Source organism: Rhea americana, unplaced genomic scaffold (assembly GCF_003343005.1).
Source record: "Rhea americana isolate MKP2758 unplaced genomic scaffold, rheAme1 scaffold_65, whole genome shotgun sequence".
Taxonomy (NCBI): Eukaryota; Metazoa; Chordata; class Aves; order Rheiformes; family Rheidae; genus Rhea; species Rhea americana.
The window spans coordinates 723,373-737,630 of record NW_028186812.1 but is presented as its reverse complement, the minus strand read 5'-3'; the positions used below and the strand labels follow the sequence as shown (position 1 = coordinate 737,630).

Sequence of the window (14,258 nt, the reverse complement as noted above, 5' to 3'; positions counted from 1 at the left end):
GTGTGTCTGGGAAACAGCTTTGCAGAAAAGAATCTTGGGTCCTGGTGAATAACAAGATGATCATGAGCCAGCAGGGTGTCTTTGCAGCAAAGGCCAACTGCATCCTGGGCCATATTGTTAAGAGTGAAGCCAGCAGGTGTGATCCTTCTCCTCTCTTTGGCATTTGTGAAACTCCATCTGGAGTACTGTGTTTACTTTTGGGCTCTCTGACATAAAGGTAATGGTATACTGCAGCAAATCCAGCAGATAGCCACCAAGATGGTTCCCTGATGATCCAGGGGGCCAGGTACATTACATATGAGGAAAGGCTAAGAGACTTAGGTTTGTTCAGCATTAAGAAGAGAAGGACAAGAGGAGACCTGACTGGAGGATATGGAGAGGGTGACTTCTCAGAAGTGCGTGCAATAGGATGAGAGAAAACAGAAGTTGGAACATAATCCTTGTGTCTAGTCAGAACTTTCTTTTTTTTTTCTTTTTTTTTCTTTTTTCTTTTTCTTTTTTTTTAAGACTAGCATGGGCTGCCCAGAGAGGCTGTGGAATCACTATCCTTGGAGATAATTGAGACTCAGCTAGACAAGTCCCTGAGTAACCAGATCTAAATAGACCTGCTTTGAACAGGGGCTTGGACTGGATGATCACTGAAGGTCCCTTCCAACCTAACCTGCTTTATCATTCTGTAAATTCTAGCACTCGATCTTGAGAACACTCCTTACTGCATAGTTATTTGGTATGGGCACAGTTCTCCCAAGATGAACATGAACAAACACTGTCAGCACCAAAAATATTTCCTGAAGCCACATGGGGAAAAGTCAGCAACAATCCTGATTCACTGAGGAGGGCAAGAAAGTACTTTTTCCAAGAGGAAGTGCAAATTACAACACAGAAGTAAACATCTGTACTCCACCTCAATTTTCCCTATATTGGCACCAACTTCACTAGCCCAAACTCAGATTTGCAAACGAAAGCAGTACTGGAGCTTGGAACAGACCTAATCTCTGTTGTATTTTGGTACAGGAAAGCAGATGCTGCCAGTATCTTCATTCTGATATTACGTATGTTGGTAACACATGCTTAACTACAAATACTGCTCAAGTACAGGTCTCTGTCTTGAGTATTTGGGTGAACACAAACCAACAGCCATGCTGACTTGAAAAAAAAAATCTCAAATTGACTGAGGAAAACTCCAGAAMTTAATTTTACTTGCCAATATTTTCTGAAGTTTTGCTGAGACAGTACACCAATAGTTCCTTTTCCGTTAAACATACTTTTGCTAAAGTTGCACTTAATGTATAAATTTGCTTACAGCAAAATAAAATAATTTTTATGAAAGTGGGTAGGGCATAAACTGGAAAAAGTGTTGAGTGTTTATCTTAAATGTTCTTAAATGCCCAGGAATAGAAGATGGACTAGGAAGAGTGAGGTTGTTTGTATACTTTTTTGCTTCTTATGTATATACTCAAAGAAAGCTTGAATAAATCAGTGAAACGTCTACCAGTGGAATCTTGTCTTCCTTCAAATCATGCTACAAACCCAGTTTCTTTATGTAAGTCAGCTTTAAAAACTTCATCATTAAAAAACATTTCCAGCCTTGTCCTGCCAAAGAAACCTTAAACAACTTCTGCTCCCACCCCTAAAACCCAGCCTTCATTCTTTCACCAGCCTTCCAAACTCTTAAGCCTAACAGAGATAAATCCTTTTCCACTTGAAAAAAAAAAATCACAACCTATTAATACTATTAAACGAACAAAAATAGTAAAAGGCTAAACTAGTCAGAGTAGCATTTTTCTAGACTAYAAACACTATAGAAAAAACTCTGGAAATTTTTTGAAATTTGAAATTTGTTTTGAAAACAAATTTGGCTTTGTTTTACTTAATGCTCAATTAAGATCAAGAACAGTGATTTTAATTAACAGTAGTCTATATAGTTACAATAACAGAGATGTACTAAAAAATGCATGGTAAAAAAAAAAAGTAGCCAGAGGCTTTAAAAGATAATTTGTTGAATTTATTTTAGGGAAAAAGAGAATTGAAAACTAAAATAGCACACTGGCCTCAAGTTCATAAGTAAAAGTACCTATAAAACTCCTTTTTTCCAGCTTTCCCCTCATCTGTTGGTATTAGCCATCCTCCATCAGCAAGTTGCACCCCATTTCCAGTCAGTAAATCCTCCATACTGAAAAAATCTTCCATGAGAAATTGAAAAGCTTCTGCATTCACACTGTTAACTTGTATGCAATGTTTTGAAACACCATATGTATAGAGCTGCAAAAAATTAGATAAAAAGACAGAATAATGACAATATAGTAAGAATTCAGCTGTTTTTTACATCTAATGCTACAAATTCACATAAAATGTCTCCTTGAGCTTGAGTCAGCTTTTATCTGACCTTGTTATTTTGTATGTAATCCAAGAAGAATGGAGGAGCTCTCAACAATTATTTTTGTAAAGTATAGCTGCACATGCATGCTTTTAAAAAGGATTTCAAAAAAATTCAACAAGATTTGCACCTTTATTGTGCCAAAAGTGAGAGATTTTTGGTATTGACTCAGCTCAACTAAAATTTTAACTGAGTGTTGAAAAGCTTCTCTTAAAACATCTCTTTATATGGCCTAAGGTCATTGACTGCGCTCACCGGTGGATCTTTTTCCTTGCTCTGCTTCTCTCATTTGATGGTTATGTTACAGAAACTTATAAGATTCTTGTTATTTGGAATATACTTAAAAACTATGAATACACAAAACTCCTTAAGAAGCTGTAGCAATTGGTATAATAGCTACTGTACTTCCCTTGAAACTGAGTAAGATGCATAWTTTACTTAAATGTATCTACTCAAAAGGTTTTGTTTGCCTGTTTTAAGGAAGAGACTCTGGAAAGACGCACAGTATAAATGTATGAATATACCTGTTCTGCAGAGTAAGTACTAGGAGACTTCTCTTCTACAGCAGTTTTCAGAGAGATTCTATTTCTTGCAGTCGTTTTTATCACATAAAGACTGCCTGGCTGTGAGCTAATATTTTGTTTATATTTCTTTTTGATTCTCATTTCTTGCAGATCTCTCGCACAGTGGAGATTTGTCATCATCTTGCTTATAACTGCAAAAATAAAAAAGATCATTAAAACCCACTTACAATATTATCAAAGATAGTAATACAATAAAAAGAGATTCAAAAATGCAATTTTTTCAAGTCACTACACAGATCTTTAGAATCTGCAATGGTCTAAATATTCAAACTGTAAAGCATATAAAAAGCAGTGTTTACTTAAGGTATTTGAAAAACATTGACATGAAATGAACTGCAGTTCCTGAACTAAACACCACATACTTTTCCCCATACCGAACTCTATGTTCATAGAAAACATCAAACAAAAAGAAATAGGTAGATGATGACTAAAAAGTCTGTAATCCTGAGATTCTGACCTGTAAATGGGAGATCTAATTTTGGAAACGCTTATGCATATGTTTAAGCATATTCATAAGTCCTTCCGAAGAAATCCAAATTATTTGATTTTAATAATTACTTAAGTTATACATACTGGAATGTTCTAGAGAGGCTAGAAGGCATAAGCAAGTCCATATACCAATGGAAGAGCAGAGCATTTAAACTCTGCTGCTTTGAAAATGTTACAGTCAGCCACGTGTGTGTGCATGTATAATTGCAATATCAAATGAAACATAACATCTTAAACATTTGTTCCTGAAACAGTGTGTGAAAACAAATTGCTCATGTTTGTTATTAACTTTCAAGATGCATATGCCATATTATGAGCATAGCATAAAGTATTTTGTAGGGAAATCAGGAAACAAAAGCTCATAAAGAAAATAGAAGTCTGACAATGTGCAAAGCCCTTAAAGGTCAAATCCTGATTGTTAGTATTTGTAGTAGGCAAGCAATCAAAATCTGAAAATACCTGAATTGCCATTTTCTAAGTCAGCGTCTGCTGCTTGCTGGATGTAATTGCTGCCCTCTGATTGGGAATGGTGAGCTGCAGCAATGTTTTGTTCAATRGTGATCTGATTTATTTCCCTCTCTTTGGTCATATTTTTGCCAGTCAGTGAGTCACATCTGCTGCTGCTCTCTTGTTGATCTGTAGAGAAAGTCAGCTTTGTTCTGAAGGGTGGAATAAAAGTTTTAACAGTTTTGCCAGGTTTGTACAAGGTTTTTGTTTCTTCAGTCTCTTCAGCCAAGGCCTTATGTGGAGTAGAAAACCCTGAAGTATCACTGGAAGACTGTCTTAGTGCACAGTGCTGAAAAATAGCAGATTTAGATTTAAATCCTTTAAACTCTTGATCCGATAGAGTAAAGGTAGGCTTCTTGACTTCTCGTCGTTCTTTAGTGGCACTGCAGAGGCAAAAAACATTTAAGCATGCAGGTTCAACCTCCTGAACAAAAAATCTTCATAAAAATTTTGATATTCTTAATTTAGTAAATTGACTTTCAACACCATGTCAATAAAAAGATAGAACGTTATCTAGTCTTTGACATTTTAAAAACTGAATACTTAATTTGCCTCTACTGGGAAAATAGAAATAAGTGCAAAGCTTCTGTTTTTCCTCTTAGTGAATTACTGCAGCAATACATGTCATATGGTAATTTGATGTATTTATTTTGAAGTAAAATTGATTAGTCTTTTAGAAAGTTGGGTAGCAAGTTACTACCATACATTAAAAAAGTCCCAAGAAACTGCAAGGTCTTAAGAAACACAAAAATATAATATAAATTACTCACCCAAAAGGTCCACAAGTTACAGGTTTTAAAGGAACGTGGTATATAAATTTTCTTCTGTCTTTGAAAATTCCTGTAATTAGAAAAAAAAAGTTTGAAATAGTTCATAGACGGATATTCTATAAATTTATAATGTTAATACATAAAAAGACAAGTTTGCAGATTGGGTTAAAACAGWGCTTCATCCTATTTTTTTTTCCAATAAAATATTTGTATAAAATGTCTTTTATGTTGAGAAAGCCATTTTTGTTTTCCTAGTTTATCTTTGATGAACAAAAATATAGAAAAAACAGTTAGGCACAAAACATTTAACACTTCCAGGGCTAATCTTACTATGAGAATAACCCTTGATATCTGAACTTTTTTTTCAACATTACACCTAGAAACTACTTACAGAAGGAAAAAGCAATTTTATTTAACAGTTCCGAATATTAAAAATTTTTTATAGCACAAATTTGTCTTTCATAATCTGATTGCTACCAAAAATATTATTTCCATTTACCAGTTCAGTAACTAGCATCCTCTGGAACGCAGTGCTCTTGCTCATTTCACATGTTCCACATGGCCAAGACCAGATATTTTGCCAACATCTGTTTGATCTAAGCATTACAGTTACCCTTATTGACTAAATCGAAGATACGCAGATAGTTACAGACCAACAAACACAAATTAGACTCCTAACAGAGAGAGTTTGACACTAGAAGGATGACAGGTTCTCAAAAAAAATCTTGCTGTGGCTAAAATGAAGGAAACAGAATTTTCAGTAGTCTGGTGATAAGCCATCATAAACGCAAAGTACATTTTCAAGCAACAACAGAGTTCTCTTCTTTCATGATAATACATAGTTCAAAACACTTGATAATTTAAATGCTGATGCAAAATGCAAGATTAGCCATTCATGTTTGATTTTTTTTTCAACTTAGAAATGTAAATCTTAAAGATTCTTCTCTCTGGAAAATGAGAAACTGAGCAAGATCATTCTAAAGATGACCTTCAGCTACATGTCATCTAACATGACAAATAAGAAAGATTTARGAGCACATTATTTCGCCTCATTGGCTGTCAAAACACTTGGCAAGCAATAAATAGGTATGAATAGACTGGCAGCCATCTTAAGAAACCATGGGAAGCAAAATCAAACTCAGCATGTCTGGGGTCACGTAGGAGTTCTGACTGGTTTTATTTAAGGTCTGGGACAGTTACAATACAGGTTAAAAGCCACATAACTGGATGCCATCTCCTATTGAGCTCCAATTCTTGTTCATACTGGTTACAAATAGATCTAAAAGATAAGTGACTAAAAGGCTGAACTCTCATTTCTCATTTGTGAGTGTGCAAGATGTTTTGGGTTCCTGGTAGGGGAATGTTTAGGGGATATTTAATTCCAGGTAAGCTTCCTATTCAATTAAGAACTCATTTAGCAATTTATTTATTTTTAATCTTTCCTTGCAAGAAAGAGAGCATGTTTGCACAAATCAGGTTCTCTTCCTTCCATTATTCTAAACAACACGCCTATCTTGGATTTATCAAGATATTTAAATCAYGTCCACCTGGAACTTAAAATTGATCTGTGCTCTGCATTTAGGCTATGAAAAAGAGTTTTCAGATGAGAAGTCATAGATGCCATGTCACCTAGGAGTCAGAGGAAAGATTGTACTTGAGATAGAAGAACTGTTTTCAGTTGTTCCACCATACAGAGTAACACTGTCCAGATTCTGTTGCAGGGTAAGATAGTACTTACAGATGCAGGGTACAAAATTGTTCTCTGGCAGCAAGTTACAAGTTCCATACAAAATTTTCTTTGAACCACCAATCTTATGTTTAGAACAGATTTAAGATTGCGTTCAGGAGACAACGAATTTGTTCAAAAGATTAGTTTTCTAAGAACCCAGTATCTAGTGACAGAACTCACTCTACACTCTAATGTAGGTAAATCATTATAGTTACTGTTATAACTGTGGACTTTCTTGATGCTACTGCAATGCCAAAGGGAAGCCAACTTTATTGATAGCAGTATGTGCTGATCAAAAATCCAAGAAACTGAGCACTGGAATCATGTGTTCAAGAAAACTGTTTTGCGTCTCCCATGAAATATTAAAAGGATTACATTTTTTTTTCCTGAATCTGATGCAATTCCCTTGGGAGTAGCCTAGCACGGAAGGTACTTCCTTAAATGGACAGTAAAGGTGGACCAGAACTGAACTGTGTATCAGAACAACATTAGAACCATTCATGACCAAATCTTTCCACAGCTTCAAGAGAAAAGCTATCCACATTATCCAAAGAAATAGGAAGGTGAGGTTTTCCAGATTCTTGTAATGAGCAATGCAGATAAGAATCTAGGTTAGAGAATAGCTGTCTGAGAATAAACCAAAATGGAGATGGTATTGGAACTGGTAGGAATGGTAGGTAATCCAATTTCTCACAATCTCAAATCTCAAAATCCCAAACTCAGTTGGAAGAATATATTGATCTATAATTTCATAATTAAAACCTACATCTACAGGAAAAAGAAAAGGTATTGATGATCTTAACATACAATAATTTGTGAGGAATGTAGTTATTGACAGGCAATATTGACAGGATATCCTACCAATTCCTACCATGTTGGAAATAAAACAGTATTCTTGTAGTAATAATATTTTTTTAGTATATTTAGATACTATGATAAAGGTATGCAATTAATCATGTGATTTCAAGTCAGCAGAGACATTATCATAGCAGCTTCCTTGATTTTTTTTGTGACTATATTGGTAAGAGAAACAGTTGAACAATCTTGCTTTGTTAGTTTATTGCAAACTGAAAAATTCGAAAGCTAATATCTGACACTAAATTATTTCTTAGGACACAAGAATGCTAAAATTACCATCAGGGGTGCTTTTCAAAGCTTTCAAAGATTTGGCAGGATTCTTTGTTCTGTCAAATTCAGGTAGCAGCTGTCTTTTAATTGGAGGCTCTCCTACAATAAAAACACAAATTTAAAAGATTAACTTCCTTTTAAGTTCTGTTTCTTACCCAGCATTGTATAAGTTAACTCAATTTCTAAATAAAACATTCAAGTCACAACACACTGAAGTAGCAGGTCTTCAAATCACATTTCTATATCAAAAATATTTTTTTCCAATACAGAGATACTTTACCACGCTTTGTAAAGCTTTCTTTTGTACAGGATGACTATATAGTGTTAACAAGAATAGTTTTGAGACACCATTCAATAATGTCTGTTGCAGATTTTTTTGTGGTCACTAGGTTGTCCCCTCCAAGTCAAAATCTGTGAGCCTTAAGTTACCAGACATCCTGAGACAGTCTGTCTCAGGAAGTCCACCACGTGGACTTCAGTACCACAGCTCACCTATTTCATTTATACTTTCAGTAATCAAGGGGCCCTTACACAATTTTTTATATATATTTTACAGACACACACAAACACACACACATCTTTTTAAAGAAGCTATAACAAAGGGTATGGTTCCATTGTGACACAAACTGATTCAAGATGAAGTAGTAGAGTCCCATCTGCCTTTCCACACTTACTCAAACTTTCTTGCATTAGCCCCCCGGCCCTTTGTAGCAGAACTTGTGGGAGTTGGGCAGCGAGTCTGCTGCAACCTATCCCTTCCATGACCTTTTCTCAGCCAGCCAAGGTCCCTGAACAGAACTTGAGTGACTGTGCAAGCATTGTTATTAACACTGAAGCCTTGAGATAGATGAGCTTTAGACAGTAAGGAACCATGCTTTTAGACCAACAACTATTCTTCAAATTGGACTAGCAGTCTGAATATAAGTGAAACCAYGTCCTCATCCACAAGGCACAAAATGGTGAAAATGGAAACTCTACTTCTCATTTTTAAATGCAAAAAAAAAGACAGCTTGTGCAGAGAGTAGTACAACAGTCTATTCAAAAAGAAGGAAGATTAAGACTATCTCCTCAGAGAGAAAAGAGGTAGTAACTTTTTTCCATACCTTTACACAACACCTGGAGCTTTCACAGAACAGCAAAACCTGCACAGCTTTAGAATTATTAGTAACAAATTTGGCTTGTACTATGCGTTTCGGGCTGGAAAGAATAGATGAATCCTTGCTTACAGCAAAAACTTTGTTGTTGATATTAAGAGACAGAAGTTCAATTTCTAGATGACAAAAGTATCAATTTGTTATATGCAAAAAACCACCCACCAAAATAGAAGTATGAAGTTGAACATACATAAGACAAAGACCTACCGAATGARGTATTTCCTTCCAAGTGCCTCTTCCCAAACATCTTATTTTGAAAGATTTTATCCAGTATTCTGCCACTGAAGGATTGTGTGGCATTAATTTGTACTCCAGAATTTGAAAGATCATCTTCAATAAAAGCTTTTGCACTTTCTACAGCCTCCACTTCCAAGCAATTTTTTGGAGTTTGGAAACATGCAAAGTTAATATTCAGTCCTGCTTTAGCAACAGTACTACATGAAACTACTTCAGACTTTGTTTCCTTCTCCAGATTCTGCTGCCCTTCTGCCAGAGATGAGGTCTCCTCTTGCTGAAAACTATTTTTAAATAATGTTAACTGCTTGTCTTTCTTGCTGTGCAATATGTACTCAGGCATTTTAGCATGGTGAGTGCTTGCAAGAGGCTTCATTTCCTCCGAGCAGATTCTTTCTAATTCAAGTTCTTCACTGAATCTTTCTTCAACTTTGGGTTCTGAGATCACTTTATCTACTATTTTGGCTKTATTGCTACAATCAGTTAGAGATTTTACAGGTTGACTGCTCTCTTTAGTTGAATCGAGTTGATATGCAATGCCAAGCCTATTGCTTACAAAGTCATCAGAATCTTTTAAAATTGCCTTTGCTTTCTGATAGGCATTTTCAGAGACTTTTACTTGCTTTCCACTTGCAGTGCTGAACCCAAAAGCAGGTTGTAAAATCAGCTCAGTGTTGGAATTCTCTCCCCCTTTTGGTAACATTAGCCTCATTTTTTTAGGAACTGCTTCAGTGCTCGCATCAGAATTAACATCTTCCTCAACTGAAAGTATTTCTCGCAGATCTGAGGAACTATTATTTTCCATTTCAGAAAAGAGCTGCCTAGCTTTCCTCAATGACTCTTCTGATAATTGTACCGGTTTACCACTTGCTGTACTAAAAAATCCAAGATTACTTACAGAAGAATCTGACTGCCTTATTTGCTTATCTAGCATAGGCGAGTGTCCTAAAAGCTTAATGTTCTGCTTAAAGCATCTCATCTGAGAATTCGGAACAGACTCTACATCTGCAAGCGTATTTGTATCATGGTGTTCATTTTCACCAGCATTCTCATTTACATTAATGAAATGAGACGCAACTGAATTAGTCAYCTCACCTTTTGCAGTGTTTAAGAGTTTAGCAGAATCAGGACACTGAGTGTGAACAATGAAAGATGAATTTGCAGCATTTTCCATCTGATTAGTATTTGAATTAGTTTCAGATTTAGGTTTCACAGATACTGCATTGTTTTCTTGAAATATTTGTCTGACTCTTGCTAATGTATTTTTTGAAACAGAAATTGCTTTACCTTTGGCTGTAGTAATCATAATTGGTTTCAGATCATCCATTTGTTTTTCAACATTAAAATTATGTGATGTTTCTTCTGATCTGGTCAAATTAGTTTCATCTTCAAGACGACCAGTTGGGGACTGTTTTGGGTGAGCAGTAACTGTGGTGTCTGTGAAGTAGTTTGTATCAGAGTAAGATTCATCTAGATGCTCTGAGTCAATTTCCTTACTGTCACAATTCAAGTAAGAGCTACTTTTTGAGTAAGTTAAGAGTAGAGACTGATTAGATTTATTTTTACTGTCCTCAGAAAATAAACTAGTTTTTGCATCTCTAGGCACAGAATCATCTGCAAGGTCACTTGATACCTTCATTAAGTGCAGAGAAACTGCAGATTGCACAGGACAATTATGCTTATTTTCTGAATGATCATTCTTTTTTGTGGAATATTCCACGTCTCTCTCTGCAAACAGCTTTTCATCCTCAGAYAATAAAGTTCCACTTAAAGCATCACTGTCCTTTCCAGGAAATCGTGACTCTCCAAATCTAACATCAGCTTTTTTTTGTGCACGTTGAATTCCAAAATTTCTTTCATAATCTTTACCTATATTAACAAATGCATCTTTCTGAACAGTATCGAGCATAACAGTTTGTTTAAAAGGACTATGCTCTCCTGTCTGTTTAAACCGATCTCCAGTTTCTTTACAAGGAAGATTTTCACTAAAATTAAGTGTTTCAGGATCACACTGAGCAGTACTTTTAATACATGAAYCACAGTCTCTGACACAATCTGTACTACATCTCCTTTTCCTTAAGGRGTCCTCAAAATTGTCATTCTGTTCCTTTCCTAAAAAAAGATTTTCTTCTGCAAAAAACTGTTCAGCTTTAGCTAAAAATCCATCAGCAATTGTTATTTTCTTGCCACTGGCCGTATGGAAGCCAGTTGGATAACTCCCTTTAACTGCATTTTCTTCCACATTCATCTCTTGCTGGAAAGGTATTTGATGATGATGGTACGAGGCTATTTTTATTTTGCTGTGGTTCACAGACAGGTTCTTACCAGGGGTGGTGTCTGCTTCTTCTGTGTTTATATTATTTGTCTTTCGTTTATCAGAGTTCTCTGAAACGCTTAGATCTCTTTCGCAACATTTTATGTTGAGTAWATATACAGAATCATCCAAAGATGCATCAGAAATGGATATACCACTATTAGCTGCAGTTTGAAAACTTTGTGGTAAGAATTTATCTTCTTGATTTCTCTCCTGTCCTTTCTGATTAGGAATCAGTTTTTCCATTTCATTGGATATAACTAAACTATGTTTTGCTCCAGTTGTATTAGCATCTCCTATACACATTACATCTAATGAATCTTCTTGCAAACTGCCTTCAACCTGGCAATCTCCTTGATTCAAAAACTGTTTGGAAGTTTTCAGATTCTGGTTGTGTTTTTTAATGGATGATAGACAGTTTTCCATTTCACAGGCAGAATATCTAACATTATTAGTACAACTAAAATTGACATTTTCATAATCATTTCTTGATCTTTTTGCCCAGTTTTCTGTATTTCCTCTAAGCGGTGTACTAGTATTTTCCTCATATTTTTTCTCTGAATGGTGGGAAACTGAATCTGTGTAGGAATCAGAACCTACACTTTTAAAATTTGTAACACAAACTGTCTTTCTTCTATTTTCTTTTGTCAGGTGTCCAAAAAAATTCCAGTCAGAAGACTTATGTCCATTCGAACTCTGGCATCTAGTATTAGTTTCAGAAAATTTAAAGTAATAGTTATCATCATCCACGTCCCTGAACAGCTCTGCAGACCTGGTCAAAGCTGCTTTAGAAATATTTATTTTTTTACCTCCAGCTGAAGTAAAGCCCACAAAATTACAGAAATTTTCCTGTATAGGCACTGGAAGGCTTTGAYCATCAGATATTCTATTTCCATCTAAGTGAGTAAAAGTAACCTCTTTGTAATTTTTATGGAAAAGCATTTTATTCTCTTTTTCATATTCCATCATTTTAGATGCTTCATTGGTGTCTTTCTGCCTACTACAAGACTTAGGGTTTTTTGCTTGATTTTCAGATTTAAGAGCATTACAAAAATCAGTATCTTTCCGTATTTCAGAAATATTTTCTACATTTGTTGTATCATTTGTTTCTCCAGTTCCAAACTGTTGAGAAACATGACTTTGTAACACATTACTTTGCTTTCTAAACTGTGTAAACTCAAACTGGCTGCCTGTTTCTTCCAAGATATTAGAAAGTTCAGCAACTTCAGCTTCTTGGCTTGCTGTCAGAGTTTGATTTGGTTCTTGCAAGGACTGTTGACTTTGTTGACAAATTTGAAAATCTGTACATAGATCAACTTTATGTGGAATAAACTGTGTATGCCTAGGTTCAAGAAAACTTGCCTGTGAACCTAAAGAATCAGATAAATTACTGTCCAATTTGCTTTCCACATCTGAGAAAAACATATTTGCCTCTTTAACTTGATCTGAAATATTTCTGACTCTTGCCATGGAAGAGGCTTCAAAGCATTCATTTTCAATATCTTTGAACAACATTTTGCTTTTTGCTATACTGTCTTCAGAGAATTTAATCTGCTTATTGGAAGCTGTTTGAAAGCCACCAAAGCTCAGATTTAAATTGCATGCATTTAGATTTCCTGACCATCTCTCCTTATGTTCTAGGTTCTCATTTGGATTTTTGTTTAAATATACAGGTTTTACTGAATATATATCTTTGTATGATGCAATAATTTTAGAAGGAATTACATTTGTCTTCTTTAAGTAATGTTTATCTTCAATGTTAGGTTCTGGCACTTTCTTTGACAGATAAAGTCTTGCTTTTCGAGTCATGGCTGCAAAATGTTCTTGTGCAAAAAGATCTGGTGCTGCTTGTTTATCTTTTCCAGAAATTACTTCATTTAAAGAATTATCAGCTATACAATGCAACAATTCTTTAGTGCTCTCTACATCTACATTATTGCAAGCAGTTGCTTGCAGGTTTTCATCATTTTCAGTTGACTTTGTTTCTTGATTGGTAGCTACAATTTCTGAAAAGGAAGCTATATCTATTTTTTTCCCATGTTTTAATTCAGTATTACAATTTTCTGAGCCTTTTATTCCCAAAGGTGCAAGTATTTCTCTACATTCAACTACTGACAACTGCTCTGTAGCATGCTTTTTTTCAGATGATATTTTATTACAATAATCACTACTGACCTTACTTATGTCAAAGTTGATTTGACTCGAGGTATTATTGAAACAACAGTTTGTCACAGATGTTGTGTCATGCTGCATATCAGTGAAGCATTCATTATCACCAGCGGAAGACYGTGCAAGCTGTCCTTTAAGGCACTGAGGTACAGTAGCTCCATCACTCACATTAATACTCATATGCATATCCTCCTTGTCTTTCTCTAAGCAATAGCCTTTAGGCATAAATCTAGAATGCTTCTTTGCCATAAGGCGTGCTGAAGTTAGAACTTTACGTTTTATATTTGAAATACTTTCCCTATTTAAAGATTCTGTCATGTTTTCTTTCAAAGCATTAGATACTTCTAAGCATTTTAATGATGTAACAGGTTGATGCTCTCTTGCATTTTTCCCTATGTCTTCCAGCTCCTGTTGTTTCAGCCTATCATTGAAGGCATTATCAGATGAGTTATCTATTATATCCATTTTTATGGTACAAGTGCTGAAATTATTTTCCTTGATATTTGATTGCAAATACTTTCTCTCAGCAGAAAGTAAGCAGCCTACAAAAAAAATTACAGAATAGACATGTTAAATAAAGTGATTATCACTTAAAAAAAAACGCAGATTAATTTTTCTGGAAAATTTTAACTCATTCACAAGATACATATGCTTAATGCTGGTACTATAAATACCACTTTTGCTTCCAAATATGAAAGTCTTGTCAAAAGTGGAGCTTTGTCTGATCTAATCATATTCTAATAGCTAGAAATAAGCAAGTAATCTGCAATTAATGCCATCATTTAAAATAATTGATTTGTAGT

At 35.1% G+C, this 14,258-nt stretch overlaps 1 protein-coding gene across 1 annotated transcript in view; it reads right to left on the bottom strand.

Annotated features, from left to right (window-relative positions):
- The window catches only part of BRCA2 (BRCA2 DNA repair associated), a 42,422-nt gene that overhangs the window by 15,281 nt on the left and 12,883 nt on the right, over nt 1–14,258 (bottom strand). The window contains exons 11-16 of the mRNA XM_085320699.1: nt 8,946–13,997; nt 7,591–7,683; nt 4,728–4,797; nt 3,910–4,340; nt 2,902–3,092; nt 2,075–2,262 (exon numbers count right to left, since the gene is read on the bottom strand). Coding sequence (XP_085176825.1) covers nt 2,075–2,262; nt 2,902–3,092; nt 3,910–4,340; nt 4,728–4,797; nt 7,591–7,683; nt 8,946–13,997 — 6,025 coding nt within the window. The remainder of the gene's footprint in view (nt 1–2,074; nt 2,263–2,901; nt 3,093–3,909; nt 4,341–4,727; nt 4,798–7,590; nt 7,684–8,945; nt 13,998–14,258) is intronic.